The sequence below is a fragment of the Vespula pensylvanica genome, chromosome 23, assembly GCF_014466175.1.
Source record: "Vespula pensylvanica isolate Volc-1 chromosome 23, ASM1446617v1, whole genome shotgun sequence".
NCBI classification, from domain to species: Eukaryota; Metazoa; Arthropoda; class Insecta; order Hymenoptera; family Vespidae; genus Vespula; species Vespula pensylvanica.
The window spans coordinates 373,501-387,078 of record NC_057707.1 but is presented as its reverse complement, the minus strand read 5'-3'; the positions used below and the strand labels follow the sequence as shown (position 1 = coordinate 387,078).

At 32.6% G+C, this 13,578-nt stretch overlaps 2 protein-coding genes across 7 annotated transcripts; one reads left to right on the top strand and one right to left on the bottom strand.

The window, feature by feature from the left end:
- Nucleotides 1–958: 958 nt before the first annotated feature.
- On the bottom strand, nt 959–1,911 carry LOC122636698 (leucine-rich repeat-containing protein 57-like). Its single transcript, XM_043828222.1, has one exon. The coding sequence runs from the start codon at nt 1,897–1,899 to the stop codon at nt 1,183–1,185; it is 717 nt and encodes a 238-aa protein (XP_043684157.1). The 5' UTR covers nt 1,900–1,911; the 3' UTR covers nt 959–1,182.
- A 537-nt stretch (nt 1,912–2,448) lies between these two features.
- On the top strand, nt 2,449–13,156 carry LOC122636697 (guanine nucleotide-releasing factor 2). 6 transcript variants are annotated; one of them, XM_043828219.1, is made up of 17 exons: nt 2,449–2,588; nt 6,749–7,220; nt 7,283–7,507; nt 7,581–7,766; nt 7,848–8,155; nt 8,307–8,423; nt 8,719–9,038; nt 9,129–9,336; nt 9,639–9,662; nt 10,354–10,549; nt 10,638–10,899; nt 10,978–11,224; nt 11,322–11,336; nt 11,437–11,611; nt 11,682–12,326; nt 12,448–12,579; nt 12,659–13,156. In XM_043828219.1, the coding sequence occupies exons 1-17, from the start codon at nt 2,552–2,554 to the stop codon at nt 12,795–12,797; spliced, it is 3,708 nt and encodes a 1,235-aa protein (XP_043684154.1). In that variant the 5' UTR covers nt 2,449–2,551; the 3' UTR covers nt 12,798–13,156. The 6 variants fall into 6 exon arrangements, with proteins under 6 accessions (XP_043684154.1, XP_043684153.1, XP_043684150.1 ...); XM_043828215.1 differs by lacking the exon at nt 2,449–2,588 and adding an exon at nt 3,827–4,581; XM_043828220.1 differs by lacking the exon at nt 2,449–2,588 and adding an exon at nt 5,340–5,489.
- The last annotated feature ends 422 nt before the right edge of the window (nt 13,157–13,578 follow it).

Here is a 13,578-nt window from a genome sequence, read left to right as displayed (position 1 = left end):
GAGACACGCACGGGCGGCACGCACGAGCGGCACGCACAGGCGGCCCGTAATCACTTCCACGCGAGTCACGCGCGACAACGCGCGATGTCCGAAGACGTCGGATCACCAACACGAATTTTCCTTGATGAAATACATCACAACCGAGAATAAGACTCGGTATACCTTTTCATTGTGTTACTTGAAAATTCGAACGAACTACGTTCGCCATCTTGGAAGAAACACTTGCTTGAAATACTACGTTAGTCAAATATGTACTACCGGCGTTGACATGGACGTCATAGGATCGTAACCTTTAAAATTTCTGCCTTTTACCATTTGTTTGTTTTTTTTTTTTTTTTTGTAATCACGACTTTTTCTTCATTCCTAATTAAACATTTTCTAAGTATTCAATTATAACCAAATATTTTTCTAATAAGCTTCATAAACGTTCGGATTGAATAATCTTTCAAATATTTATATAAAATATATATACGTATATACTTTATATCTCATTTTTTTCTATAAAGAACAGGGCCCAAAATGTTCACACTACAGAATTGATCGCCGTATAGAATCGTATCACGATGCAGGTATAATATAAACAATTAAAAAAGTCGTCGATTACGAGTCAAAATCAATATGATAATTATCATTTAGGAATTATATTAATTTTCAATATAAAAATTTACATAATTTTCGTATCAATTTTTATGTATAGTTGTTTTATAGATTAGTCAGTACGTTCTCTCTATTCGAGGTACAGTCACGTCCATAACGTATTCAACGAATTTTTCTTGATATTATTTTCGTTAACCATAACTTCCGAAAAATAATCTGTAATGTTTTAATAATCACTGTTCATTTATCGCAACAAAATAGTATTAAAAATAATATCCATAAATGTTCGTAGATAACCTCAAACAAATATTTTATCAAGATTTCACATGTAAAGGATAGTTTAATGATACAATAGGCCATATTAAAAATAAATATAAGATATAATTTATTTTTCATAATATTTGCATGAAATAGATACAAATATGTGTGTATGTGTATATATGTACAAAATCGTTAAAGAACACACACGATGACAAATTTGACGGCGTATGGGAAGAGAGGTGGAATAAAAAAAAGTACGTGAGAAACTATGTATGCGTTTCTATTAATTCGTGACAACGAGATGTGTTCGTAATCTTGATGAGTTCAAAACATTTTTTTTTTCACCGCTGTATATCTTTCCATATAATCATCGTATCCTTCAACGTCAGCGAATTGTTTCATCTCGAAGAGATTCCCTGTTAACGCTAACATTGATATCTTAGATTCTTTCAATATTCTGGTTGGTATGGCATTCAATTGTAAACAGTTTTCTTCTAAGCGTAACGTCTTCAGACGCGAACATTCGGCGATTCTGTCCGATATAATAGAAATTTGATTTTGATTAAGATTTAATTCGGTCACTGAAAGTAAGAAAGCAGCGTCCGGTATAATCGTCAATTTATTCTTCGACAGATCCAATATGTCGAGATGTTTCAAATCGCAAAACATTAAAGGGAATTCGGTAATGCGATTATCAGAAAGATTAACTTGTTTTAAATGGGATAATTTTGAAAAGGAATGTGGTATCCTTTCGATGTAATTCGAACTGGCATTGAAACATTCTAATTTTAATAAAAGACCGATAATCTCTGGTAACGTCGTAAGCCTGTTACGACTCAAATTGATCTGTTTCAACAAGGTAAACTCGCCAATCTCGTCGGGTAATCTAGTAAATTTATTCTCAGATATATCCAAATTACGTAGAAGATGTGCCAATGTACGTAGATTCGATGGAAATTCGTCCAGTTTCTTTTGAGACAATCTCAGTGCTCCCGTCTTCTTGGCAGTCTCGTAATGTTGTTGCAATCCAAAATTACCCATCTTCGAAATAATCTAATCGTTTCTCTTTACGCGTTCGAATGACGCGCTCTTTTCGTCGTATATCTTTTCGTATACAAGAGAAGTCCAAAAGAAGATTTTGAATTTTCTATTTGGAGTGTACACACTATGGTACAGCACGGTTAAAACTTGTTTGCAAGAATGTACGACGATCGCGCCACCGCCCTATCATTGCAAGCTTTTCGCGAGCGGTGTCTTTGACGGTCGATGCGTCGAACGACAGGCCCAAATCTATACGACGGATACGTAATAGTTATCGAGACAAATATTATACGATTGTAAACGAGCGAAGTTGATTATAAACGATTCGTACCTCGAAATTTTTCTAAGTTCACGTTTTCACGGTAAGAAACGTAGAAGAATTGTAAGTAATACGTTCACTGGTCAGTACGCCGTGATGAACACTGTGTCGGCCATCTTGTCGGCGTAGTTTATCATTATTCGTCAGCAGATGGCGCTTATTACCCTGAAGCCTCTTGAAAAATGGCCGACGAACGAAGATGTAGCGGTGCAAGTCGGATTTATATCAGACTGAAAACAGTGCAGCAGCCACTGCTTCGTAACTTACGACGCGGCTGTTTGCAAAAATGTTGAGACTCTGTGATATCGTTTGAAGACGAGGGAACGGTCAACTATGATGGCTTCCACACCAAAATCTGACAAACATGGAGGTAAGCTCTCATCACGATTTACCTTCTCTTACGTGCGAAACTCGCGTATGTATCTTTTGACAGACGAAGACGGCGCAACCCTCTTTCACCTCCCCCCATATCCCCTTACATCCCCATTTACTTACATCGAAGACTTTACGTCAAAAGATAACTGCTTCTTTTGATTGCAATCCAAAATTCTTTTCAGATTGAAACGGTAACGCCCTTATAAACTAAACCACTATTTGCTTTATACCGGCTTTTTCAATCTTTCAAATAATGAATTTTAAAGCAGCTTTAAGATTACTATTTAAGAACACCTTTCTTTCCGGTCAAACGTCAAAAACATATGTTCTTTGCTTACAAGCTAATTTAATATTGAACATATTCTTTCAAATATCTTCGAATTATATTTGCAATTATGCCTGATACTTGTTACATAGTTTTCAAGATGGATCATCCTTCATTAGTATTTTCTTTACCTACTCTTTTTCTCTTTTCTCTCCCTTTTTTTTTTAACCAACGACGAATAGGAGACTTTATCGGCGGATAGGAGGTTTAGTTTACAAACGAAGAACTTTAACAGATGTAGCTTATCAAAACTGATATGCGCTTTGATTTACAAGGGATTTCATCTATGTATGTGTGAGAAAGAGAGAAAAATGTTCGATCAAATGTTGGATAACCTAGTAATTTTTATTATATCTCATTGTTACATTTCAACATTATTACACCCGATTACCTTCGGGACGGATTTAGATCGATTCATACAAATAAATTGGTCTGTCTTGTTAGTTTATATATATATATTTTTTACTTTTTATTTAGAGATTAGATTAACTTTTTTCCCCAAAATAAATTGTTAATCTATCGATCCATAAATAAATCATTTTTGACGGATTTCGTATGAATAAATTAATCTGTCATGTTTTTTTTTCTCTATTTATAGGTTATGTTATCTTTTTCCTGAAGTTCATAAATATATTTCTTGGATTCATTTTTCGATTCACGAAGAAATTATTTGAAGATTCTTATTATTTTCCTCTTCTCTTTTTATTTGATCAAAAGGAAGAAACAAGTGGATAGGTTAACCTCTTTCCCCAGCCCTCCTCGAGCTTACTGTTGCTGCTGCCACTGTTGCTTCTGCCCCTCGCAACATCCCCACCTATCGCATATACTTTTCTCTTCTCTCTCTCGCTCTCTCGCTTTCTCTCTCTCTCTCTCTCTCGCTCTCACTCTCACTCTCGCTCTCGCTCTCGCTCACTCGTTCGTTCGCTCTGGTTGACCCGCTAAAATAGACAAAGCTTTATTCCCGGCCAAAGTCAGAGATATTAACAGTCCCCAATCTCACACGTAGTTGGTACATCGTCGTCGGTTCGACAAGTTTAATATTGATTTGTAAATCGACCTGCTTCTCTTCAATTAGTGTCTGATATTTTTCTTTTAATTCGATCTTCTTCATTTCTCTCTTTCTCTCTCTTATCATTTTTAAACCAATGAATTTGAAAACATATTTGAAAAGTAAAATAATGTAATATATGATCCTTAAAATAGACATATCTACGGTCATTAACGAATAAATGATAAGAAATAATAAGAAAAATATTGTAGAGTTCAACGTTATGTTTTTGAAAGATTATGAAACGTACGAAAATGTTGATAATATCGAAGACTGTTTCGAGCACATATTTTCTCTCTTCTTTTCGATTAATCGAAAATAATAGTTGATTTGGAAGATGGCGACATCATGATTATGTCATATATTTTTATTTGACATTGCATCTCTCCGATATTATTAAATAAAAAGAAATTGATTCGCGATCAGATATGCCACAATATGACGAATCTTTTCTCGATTCGTCGATCTTCAGACGACGTGTACGAACTTATTCCATACAAAAGAAATCCTCAACGAAATCAAGATCGTTCAAGAATACGTCTGTACCTTTGTTGTTGGCCGTGACCGATCTCAATAACGATTTCTCTGATTCGCTTTCGATCTGCAGTACGCAAGGTAATCGATAATTTAACTCCTTAAAATGCATAATTTTGTTTGATTTTAATGGAGAAAAAAAAATAAGCCGTTTTAATTATTAAACGTATGTTAATCTTAAATTAATTGACGTTATAATTTCTGAACTACGCGTAATAATTACTAAATGGTTATACTATAAAGTTAGTAAATATTCATATCAAAAGCATGAATGATTAGATAAACGAGAACAAAATAATAATTAATGATATAATATTGCGATAAATGATAAAAAAGTTAATGATCTTGAATTAATTATATAATACATATATGGAATTAAATTGTTACACTTATACGTGTTAATATTAAATTTATATTTTTTGTTTTGTAATTCTTTAACCACGTGAGTCAAAAGAACGAATCAAGTTCTAACGTCACAATAAAAATAAACGATATTAAAACTACTTTATAAGTAATAAGCAACAATAAAAAAAAAGTAACAAATGTTATTACCGTAAATGTTAAAAAAATTGACATTTTAGAAATATAATCCATTATCTTCCAATACCAAATACATCTTGTACTTAACCTTAACCAAACTATCGTCACGCTTTAAAAGCATCGGATGACAGACGCAAAATAGGCGTGGTGTATATGTTAAAGCATGAATGTACGAAGAAGAAATAAAGAAAGAAAGAAATCTATAGAGGCTGACGTGTGTGTGTGTGTGTGTGTGAGAGAGAGAGAGAGAGAGAGCGAGAGTGGGATGAAGGGATACGACCGACAGGGACCGACGAGCCAAGTTAGTTAAGCAGTCGATGCGCACACGCTTTACGGGCCGGACGTTTCTTGTCTCGTATTTCCCTTCTGAGTCACGTGACATATATATATTTTTCTCATCATATCTCTGTTTACTCATAAACAAGAAAATTTGTGGTTTCCTCATCCAAGTGAGTGGTATTTAGTGAGATAATTTTTATATTATGGATTTTTTGATTAAAAAAGAAAAGAAAAGAAAATGATTCGAAAAATGGCGGGCTTTCTCCTGCTAATTTTATTGTCTTTCTTATTAATATATTATTTCAATTTAAAGTAATATTTGAAATTTCAGTTAAAGTAATAATGATATTAATTAAACATCTTTGATAGATTTTTTGATATTTTGGAATATATTTTTGATTTAATATTCAAATTATAATGAAATTTAAAGTTCTTTCTAAGGATCGATATCGTTTATTCGCATTCCTTTTTGAACGTGACGTGATTACCGCATCATCTTTGACGATGACTCAGATTCTTAAAGTTATTCCATTCGTTCCTTTTACATCGTTTTAATTCTTTCTTTGTGAAAGATTATCTTCTTAAATATTTCATATTTATTCCACCAATCAAAATGAACATTTCATGTAGAATGAATAGAAAAGAATCGTTTATAAAAAAGATATTACTATGATTTTTTGATTGATTAGTTACAATTAGAAATAATTAATTTAAATTTAGAAATAAAATATTAATATTTTTAATGTTGTTGAGATAGATGTATAAGTATACTCGAATGTTCTCTTCATTGTGGTATTTCATAGTATTTCATCGTATTTTCGTCGCTCTTTCCAGCCTTCCGACTAAATTTAGTTCCTTGTTCGAAGACAACATCTTGGAATAATCCTCTTTCGGTGTTTAAGCTATTTCGAAAGCCTCCTCGTAGATACGGTGATGTTTTCATCCTTTCTTCATTTCTTTGTTCCATTATTCGCGATAAAAAAAGCAGAATTTCTCGTTAAATTTATCTAATTGGAATAAACAATTTTGCAAAAATTAGAAAAAACAATTTGTTAACACCTCACAAAAAATATACTTCTTCATTTACTAATTTATTCAAATCTTCATTTGTATTATTAATAAAATGATACTTTATCGCTACTAACTTCATTATAATAATTATAATACTAATAACGCAATATATATATATATATAAACTCACAGTATGAGATGAATACTATACTAATATAATGACAAATAACATAAAAAAAAAGTAAATTTTATTGAAAAGAGTTAGGGGAAATTAAAGATGTGTATGCGTTGAAAATGGTATGAGAACTTTACAATTATTTCGGATACACATATGAAATAGAGAGTAAAATGATTTTTTTTATACAACTATAAATTAAAAAAGAATAAAAAAAAAGAATAAAAGAAGATAAAATTACAGAAAGCAACGAGGAACGTTCAAACGGAAAGGCGCGCGGCGGTAAGCTCGCGCGTCGAGCACGCTCCTTTAAGGAGGACTTTTTGGAGAAGCTTTCACACATGCGTTCTCCGGGTAGCGGTGGTACAGGGACAGGAGGCGTAGAGAGCGCCGTAGGAGGAGTCGGCCGAGCAAGTTCACCTTCGTCGCCACGAATACCACGTGATAAAAATGGAGTTGCTGGAATTGGACTTGGAACAGGTGGAACATCGTCATCATCATCAGGAAAGGATAATAATAATGCAGTTAGTCTTGAAAAAAATCCTTTACGAGACTTGCATGTCCACGTGAGACAAGTACAGCTTGCTCTTCTGCATTTTCGTGATGTTGTCTCGAAAAAGAAATTGGAAATGTTACCAGGTAATGGTACAGTGGTTCTCGACACTGTTACCACTATACACACGGTACTCAAGTCCTATCTCCTCTATGAAAATAGGTAAATATATCTTTTTCATCGTTGAAAATTTTTCTATAACTAATTTATATTCTCTTTTACAGTTCCACATTAGGATCTGCAACCAATCAAGTTTATCAAGCACTTGCTCAGTTATTGAAGCTCTGCGATGATGTCTTGTTACATGGTGATCAATCCTCTGCTTTGGATACTGAAAATGTTACCCATATTATTGGTTTGGTCGAAGAAGCAGTTAAGAATTTGGTTTCCCTTGCTCATGAGAAGATTTCTAATCGACAGAAACCTGTTAGCATTACAATTAACAATCGGTAGGATGCAGTTGTTGTTACATTTTTGTTGTTATCGATGATAAAACTTTGTCATTGGTAAATATTGATTCAGTGCATCAGGATATGGATTGGAACTTGCTCCTCAGAGGAACTCGCTGCCAGATATACCTTTAACACCAAGGGAAAGAGAGATCTTAGAACAGACTGCTGCTAACAATAGTCTTGTTCGAAGTTCTCATAGTTCTGAATCTATTTTAAGGGATTCCAGTCCACCACCAAAACCTCCTCTTCCTGATAGGTAAATTAGATTGATGTTGTACCTTATTTATGATTAAACACAAATTATTAACTTTTAACATTATGATAATTATAATTGTAGAACGAACGTATGCTTCTCTGAAGAAAACAGTTCATCGGGTACACCACCGCCTTTACCACCAAAAAGAAGAACCAGAACTCAACAATTACTCGACGAGTCTGAAAGTTTCTTAGCATCTAGTCTCGATAGAGTTTCTTTGCGTAGTCGGTCACCGGAAGACTCTTCTTCTATTCTAAGTGCATCAGCTGGTAGTTTGGATTCTGCTTTGAATCATTCACGTGACGAGGATGAAATTCGAGCGATCATGGGACCAAACGATGAGTCTCTCAATGATAGTATGGATCTCAGTCTTATAGCTACAATTAAAAGTAAGTCATAACGAAGAACTACTATCGTTATTTAATTTGTTGTATGGTTTCTTTAATTTTTATTGACCATAAATGTTAAGAAGATATTTTTTGCTGGTGGAAAATTATCAAGAATAATCTCGTAACTCGACGATACCCTCTGGTACCTTAGGTATGCAAGTTAATGGGACCTCTAATTGTGCTTGTTGGGATAGTTCTGAAAGCAGTATACCAAATACTATGTTACTAGGACAACAAACACCACAAGAAATTCTTAATCCGTTCACTGGTGTGTAGAATATAATTACATGCATGAGATGTGTGTCCATAAGTAATGTTTCTACAAAAAAGAAATATTCATTATTTGTTTGATTTAGTATTGATGAAACAGTTCTACCATTTTATTTTTTCCTTTTTAATCAGTCTACGAAATTGAACGTTTCGTTTAAGGACAAAATGAAATACTAACGTGTAACTGTTTATGTCATAAATGTTTAATCAAAATTGTTTGAAGAAATGACCGTTTCAAATTATTTAAAAATCGTATACCATTCAACTGTATTCCTCGAATCATTATGTTTCAGGTATAGATGGAAAAATAGAAAGATTTTCAACCCAAACACATGAATCCGGTTTTGTATCAATGCATTCTCAAAGAAGTTCTTCTCAAAGTTACACGACTGCTTCTAGTACAACTTCAAAAAGGTCATCACAACAAAGCAGTATCAGTTACAATTCCCAAACGTTTAGTACTCAACAACAATCTCTTTATCAACAAAAGTTTACATCGGATAGCAATGGTTCTGTTTTTATGCAAAAAACAATGAGCAGTTCTAAAAGTACCGCGGATAATATGAATATAACGGAAAGTGGCGATACCGTTATGTTAGAAAAATTGAAAAATGTGAGTAAGAGTATACATATATATATATACGTTGATAACTTGATAATAAATATGATATTTCTATATAAATGTTATTTCTATCATACGTAGGAAATGGAATCAATTACTATATCTGATGCTAATGGAATACCACCTGCATTACCAGAAAAACGATCTAAACGGAGAAGAGAACGTCAACCATCGCAATACGACAATGTACCTGAAAATGAACATTTGTCTACCTGCAGTTTGCATACCAGTAACGGTGATAGTTCGGATACCAATAAACCACCACCTCTTCCGCTGAAAAAAAAACATAGTAAGTTACTTGAACATTCAATACAAGACATCAAAAAACGTGAAGTACGACGATATAATAGCGTTTAAGTTTTACATTTACAACATCATTGGAGCTTCGTTATTTAAATTAATGTTTAAACTCTTGTGATATTAAAAAAAAAAAAAATAAAATAAAATAAACAATAGTATGACAGAGAAAGATTATTTGGAAGATGTGGCGATTTGAAATTATCTTAAATGATATTAGAATAGAAGTTTGATATTCTTAGTCCCATAGCAGATGAAAAAAAAAAAAACTGATGCAATGTTTTGTATCCCCAGTGTTCCAATCAGTGGCATATTCTGGTAAGTGGGATGCCGCCCACATTAATCGACTACACTTAGCAAACACTTTCACGCCAAACGAAAGTCTTTCATTTTCCACGATTATGTATGTACATGAATTAAAATCCGGGCTTATTTTGGCATGGCATTTTATATTGTTAGCTTCATTTTCATATATTGCCAAACATACAATGAATTCTATCATTATCTATTTTATATTTAAATAGAATTACTTTATTCTCGGCTTTAATTACAGCTTACGATTTGACTCATCTCACGGATGTAATATAAATTATATAAACATATGGATATATAATTATTATGTAAATAATAAAAGAGAAATATCGTGGAAAGTTTACTCCAGTGAGTTTGATCTCTTCTCGTATGCGTCTTTACACAAACGATACTGATATTATACAAGTGTTTGCTTTTGCATCAGTGTCTTTACTCAATTCTTAGACCGTATGCTTTGATATCTTTTTGCAGCGAATTTCATGCTTGCATCAACCAATCAGTCATATTAAGTATTATAAAAAACAGTATAACTTTCATTCAAGATTCGTAATTGTAACTTTTACAAACATTTGCGCGCGCACGCGCACACGCACACACACCTCCCACCGCCCACACACACATACATGAGAGACAGAAGGAGAGAGAGAGAGATTAATCTAATTTTTGGTGGATTTTGTAATTGTTATACTTATTACAGTTATGGCATACATGGAGATGTTTGGAAATTGCTCTCACAGCAACAACGACTTCATTTCTGGTCTTGGAACTCGTCATTCTGTAGCAGCTTACAATTCCATGCAAGCAGAATGGCAACAACATGAAATGGCACTCACTACGACTCAATCTTGTTCTTTTATGGCTCATACAATAACTAACTTGCATGACACTACAAGGTAAATGACTTATAAATATTCAAATAAAATAAAACTTATGATATCCTTATGTACAACCATAATTCATAAAATATTTTTCTCGTCATAGCGTTTCTATATCTATGACTCCAAACATTACGGAAATAACAAATAATTCTAGTCTTCCTCCTGCTTTACCACCAAAGAGATCACGATCAATTAAATCAAATGCTACACCTTCGATAGTTTCACCAAAGGCTACGATTAGTATGCAAAGCATACACACATCTGATCCAATTTTATCATTGACTCCTGTTAGAATTGATGAGCCATCATATAATGATGCTTTTCTTGATAAAAAAGATGTTGTATCATCAACTCCAGTGAAATTGGTAAAGGAAATAGAAAAGTGGCTCCTTTAGTTTAGAAATGTTATATTAGAAATATTAACAGAAATATTTCTTTTTTAGAATACTACTGGTACTGCAATGGACATAGCATTACCAATTTCCAGACCTGTGAGTAATGCTCTTTCTTCTGTATCCATTAGCGATAACACTTTGGAATTAAGGGATATAGATCAAGATGATAATATCTTGGAAGAATTAGATATCAGTAAATATTTAGTTTTTAAAAAACCTGATGAAGAAGGACCTGACATACGTGGTGGACATCCCGATGCATTATTAATTCATGCTACCAAAGCTAATAAGCATGGTATATATTTATTTTAATCATAATTAGTATAAATGAATTAATTTATTATTTTTATTTTATTAATGATTTGATATATACATATTTTCATGCTGCATAGACGAAAAGGAATCAGGTTTGTTTATTATATGTTAAATAAGAAAATATTATTTAGTATAATGATATAAATGTTTACTTAAAAAATTTATATATTAATGTTACCTCATCTGTTGCAGACTTTTTATATCAGGAAGCTTTTCTAACAACATACAGAACATTTATGCAACCGCTTGAATTAATTCAAAAATTACATAAACGACATCAACGTTTTTCCTGTTCTCCAGATGTTACGAAGCAACGAGCAGCTCGAGAAGCTTTTTCTTTATTAGTTAGAGTAGTCAGTGATTTAACGTGAGTATTAAGTATCATAAACGAAAAGATAAGATAAGAAGATTATATAATTACATATACTTTCTTACAGTATGTCAGATCTTGATGATACCTTATTACAAACTTTAATGGAATTCGTACAGCAATTAGTATGCAGTGGTGATTTAACAATGGCTAAAGCTTTACGAGTGAAAATATTAGAAAAGCATGCTGCTAAACAATTACAATACGCACAACCAATTTTATCTTCTCTTAGTGTAACGACGAAACAAGCATCACTTTTAGATTTTAAAAGCGAACAGATCGCAGAACAAATGACTTTATTAGACGCAGATTTATTTATGAAAATTGAAATTCCTGAGGTATTAATTTGGGCTCAGGAACAAAATGAAGAGAGAAGCCCAAATCTTACGAGATTTACGGAACATTTTAATAAAATGTCATACTGGGCTAGGTCCAGAATATTAGAACATAGATTGGAAAACGAAGCTAAGGATAGAGAAAAATATGTTGTCAAGTTCATCAAAATAATGAAACATCTTAGAAAAATAAATAATTTTAATAGTTATCTTGCCTTGCTTTCTGCATTAGACAGTGCACCAATTAGAAGACTTGAATGGCAGAAGCATATTACGGAAGGTTTGAAGGAATATTGTGCTCTTATTGATAGTTCAAGTAGTTTTCGAGCATATAGGCAAGCTTTAGCGGAAACTCAACCACCATGCATCCCATATATGTAAGAGTTATACAAATCATAAATTAATAATAATTATTAGTTCTTTTATATATCATACAAATTTACATAGTATATTTACATATATTTATTTATTTATTTATTTATTTATTTGATCACTCAGTGGACTTGTGTTACAAGACCTTACATTTGTGCATATTGGGAACAGTGATTTATTACCGGATGGTACTATCAATTTTTCTAAAAGATGGCAACAATTTAATATTGTTGAAAATATGAAGAGATTCAAAAAAGGGTAAGTAATAACAAAAATTTATTCTTTGAAAAAAAAAAAGAAGTAATTAGAGAAATTGTTATGTTAATTTTGTTTCTAGTACATACTCCTTCAAGAAACACGATCGTATTATTACATTCTTCAACAACTTCAGTGATTTCCTCTGTGAGGAGGCAATGTGGCAAATTTCTGAAAGTATTAAGCCACGTGGTGGAAAGAAAGTTCAATTGCAAAACTAGAACATATCTAACCCTTTCACTGCCTGTGTTTCCAAATCAAAAGGCTGAAATGGTGAAAATTTAAAACGATTATGTTTACATGAGAATTTGCTCTTTTCTGCGATTAAAAAAAGAATAATAATAATGCATATACACGTATATATACATATGTAATATGTATTGAAGGAAGAATCTAGTATGTATATGTACGTATGTGTGCGTAATATACGTACGTATGTGCAACGCTCTGAGAGCGGTGAAAGGGTTAGCATGGTCTACCCCAATGTGTACGCAGCCTCTGTGAGGCTGTATTTGAATATTTTTAATTTATACTCGTCGAAAAAATATAAACAAAAGAAAAGAAATACAAAAAGTTAATATACACAGTCCAGCTGAGACACATGCGATCTTGTACAGTATTTGAATTTTAATGCATTGTCTCTTCAAACAGAATCATATGCATGAGAGAGAGATATGCAGAGACAGGGAGTGCGAGGGAGGGAGGGGATAGGTAATAATCGGAAGTCAAAGAAACAGTCAAAATCTAGTTAGCACAAAATTAAGAGATTAGTTAAACTATCGTTAATTCAATGCATTTCTCATGATCTTCCTTTTAAATGCAAATTGATATGAGAAATACATATTTGCCTTGATATCCAAATTGTATTTAAATATGATGTATCTATAATAATGCTTAACTTATAGATAAAAAGAAGTAAAGAAAGAAAAAAACAGAATATGATTTACATTGAAAAAAACTACTAGACTACTACTGCTACTACTACTACTAATACTACTACTA

Excerpts from the sequence above, each read along its gene's own strand:
- LOC122636698 (XM_043828222.1), bottom strand. The coding sequence starts at position 1,899 with ATGGGTAATTTTGGATTGCAACAACATTACGAGACTGCCAAGAAGACG.
- LOC122636697 (XM_043828215.1), top strand. The coding sequence starts at position 4,395 with ATGCCACAATATGACGAATCTTTTCTCGATTCGTCGATCTTCAGACGA. Across the intron at positions 8,156-8,306 it reads TCTTATAGCTACAATTAAAA|GTATGCAAGTTAATGGGACC; the intron begins GTAAGTCATAAC and ends CTGGTACCTTAG. Across the intron at positions 9,337-9,638 it reads TCCGCTGAAAAAAAAACATA|TGTTCCAATCAGTGGCATAT; the intron begins GTAAGTTACTTG and ends TTGTATCCCCAG.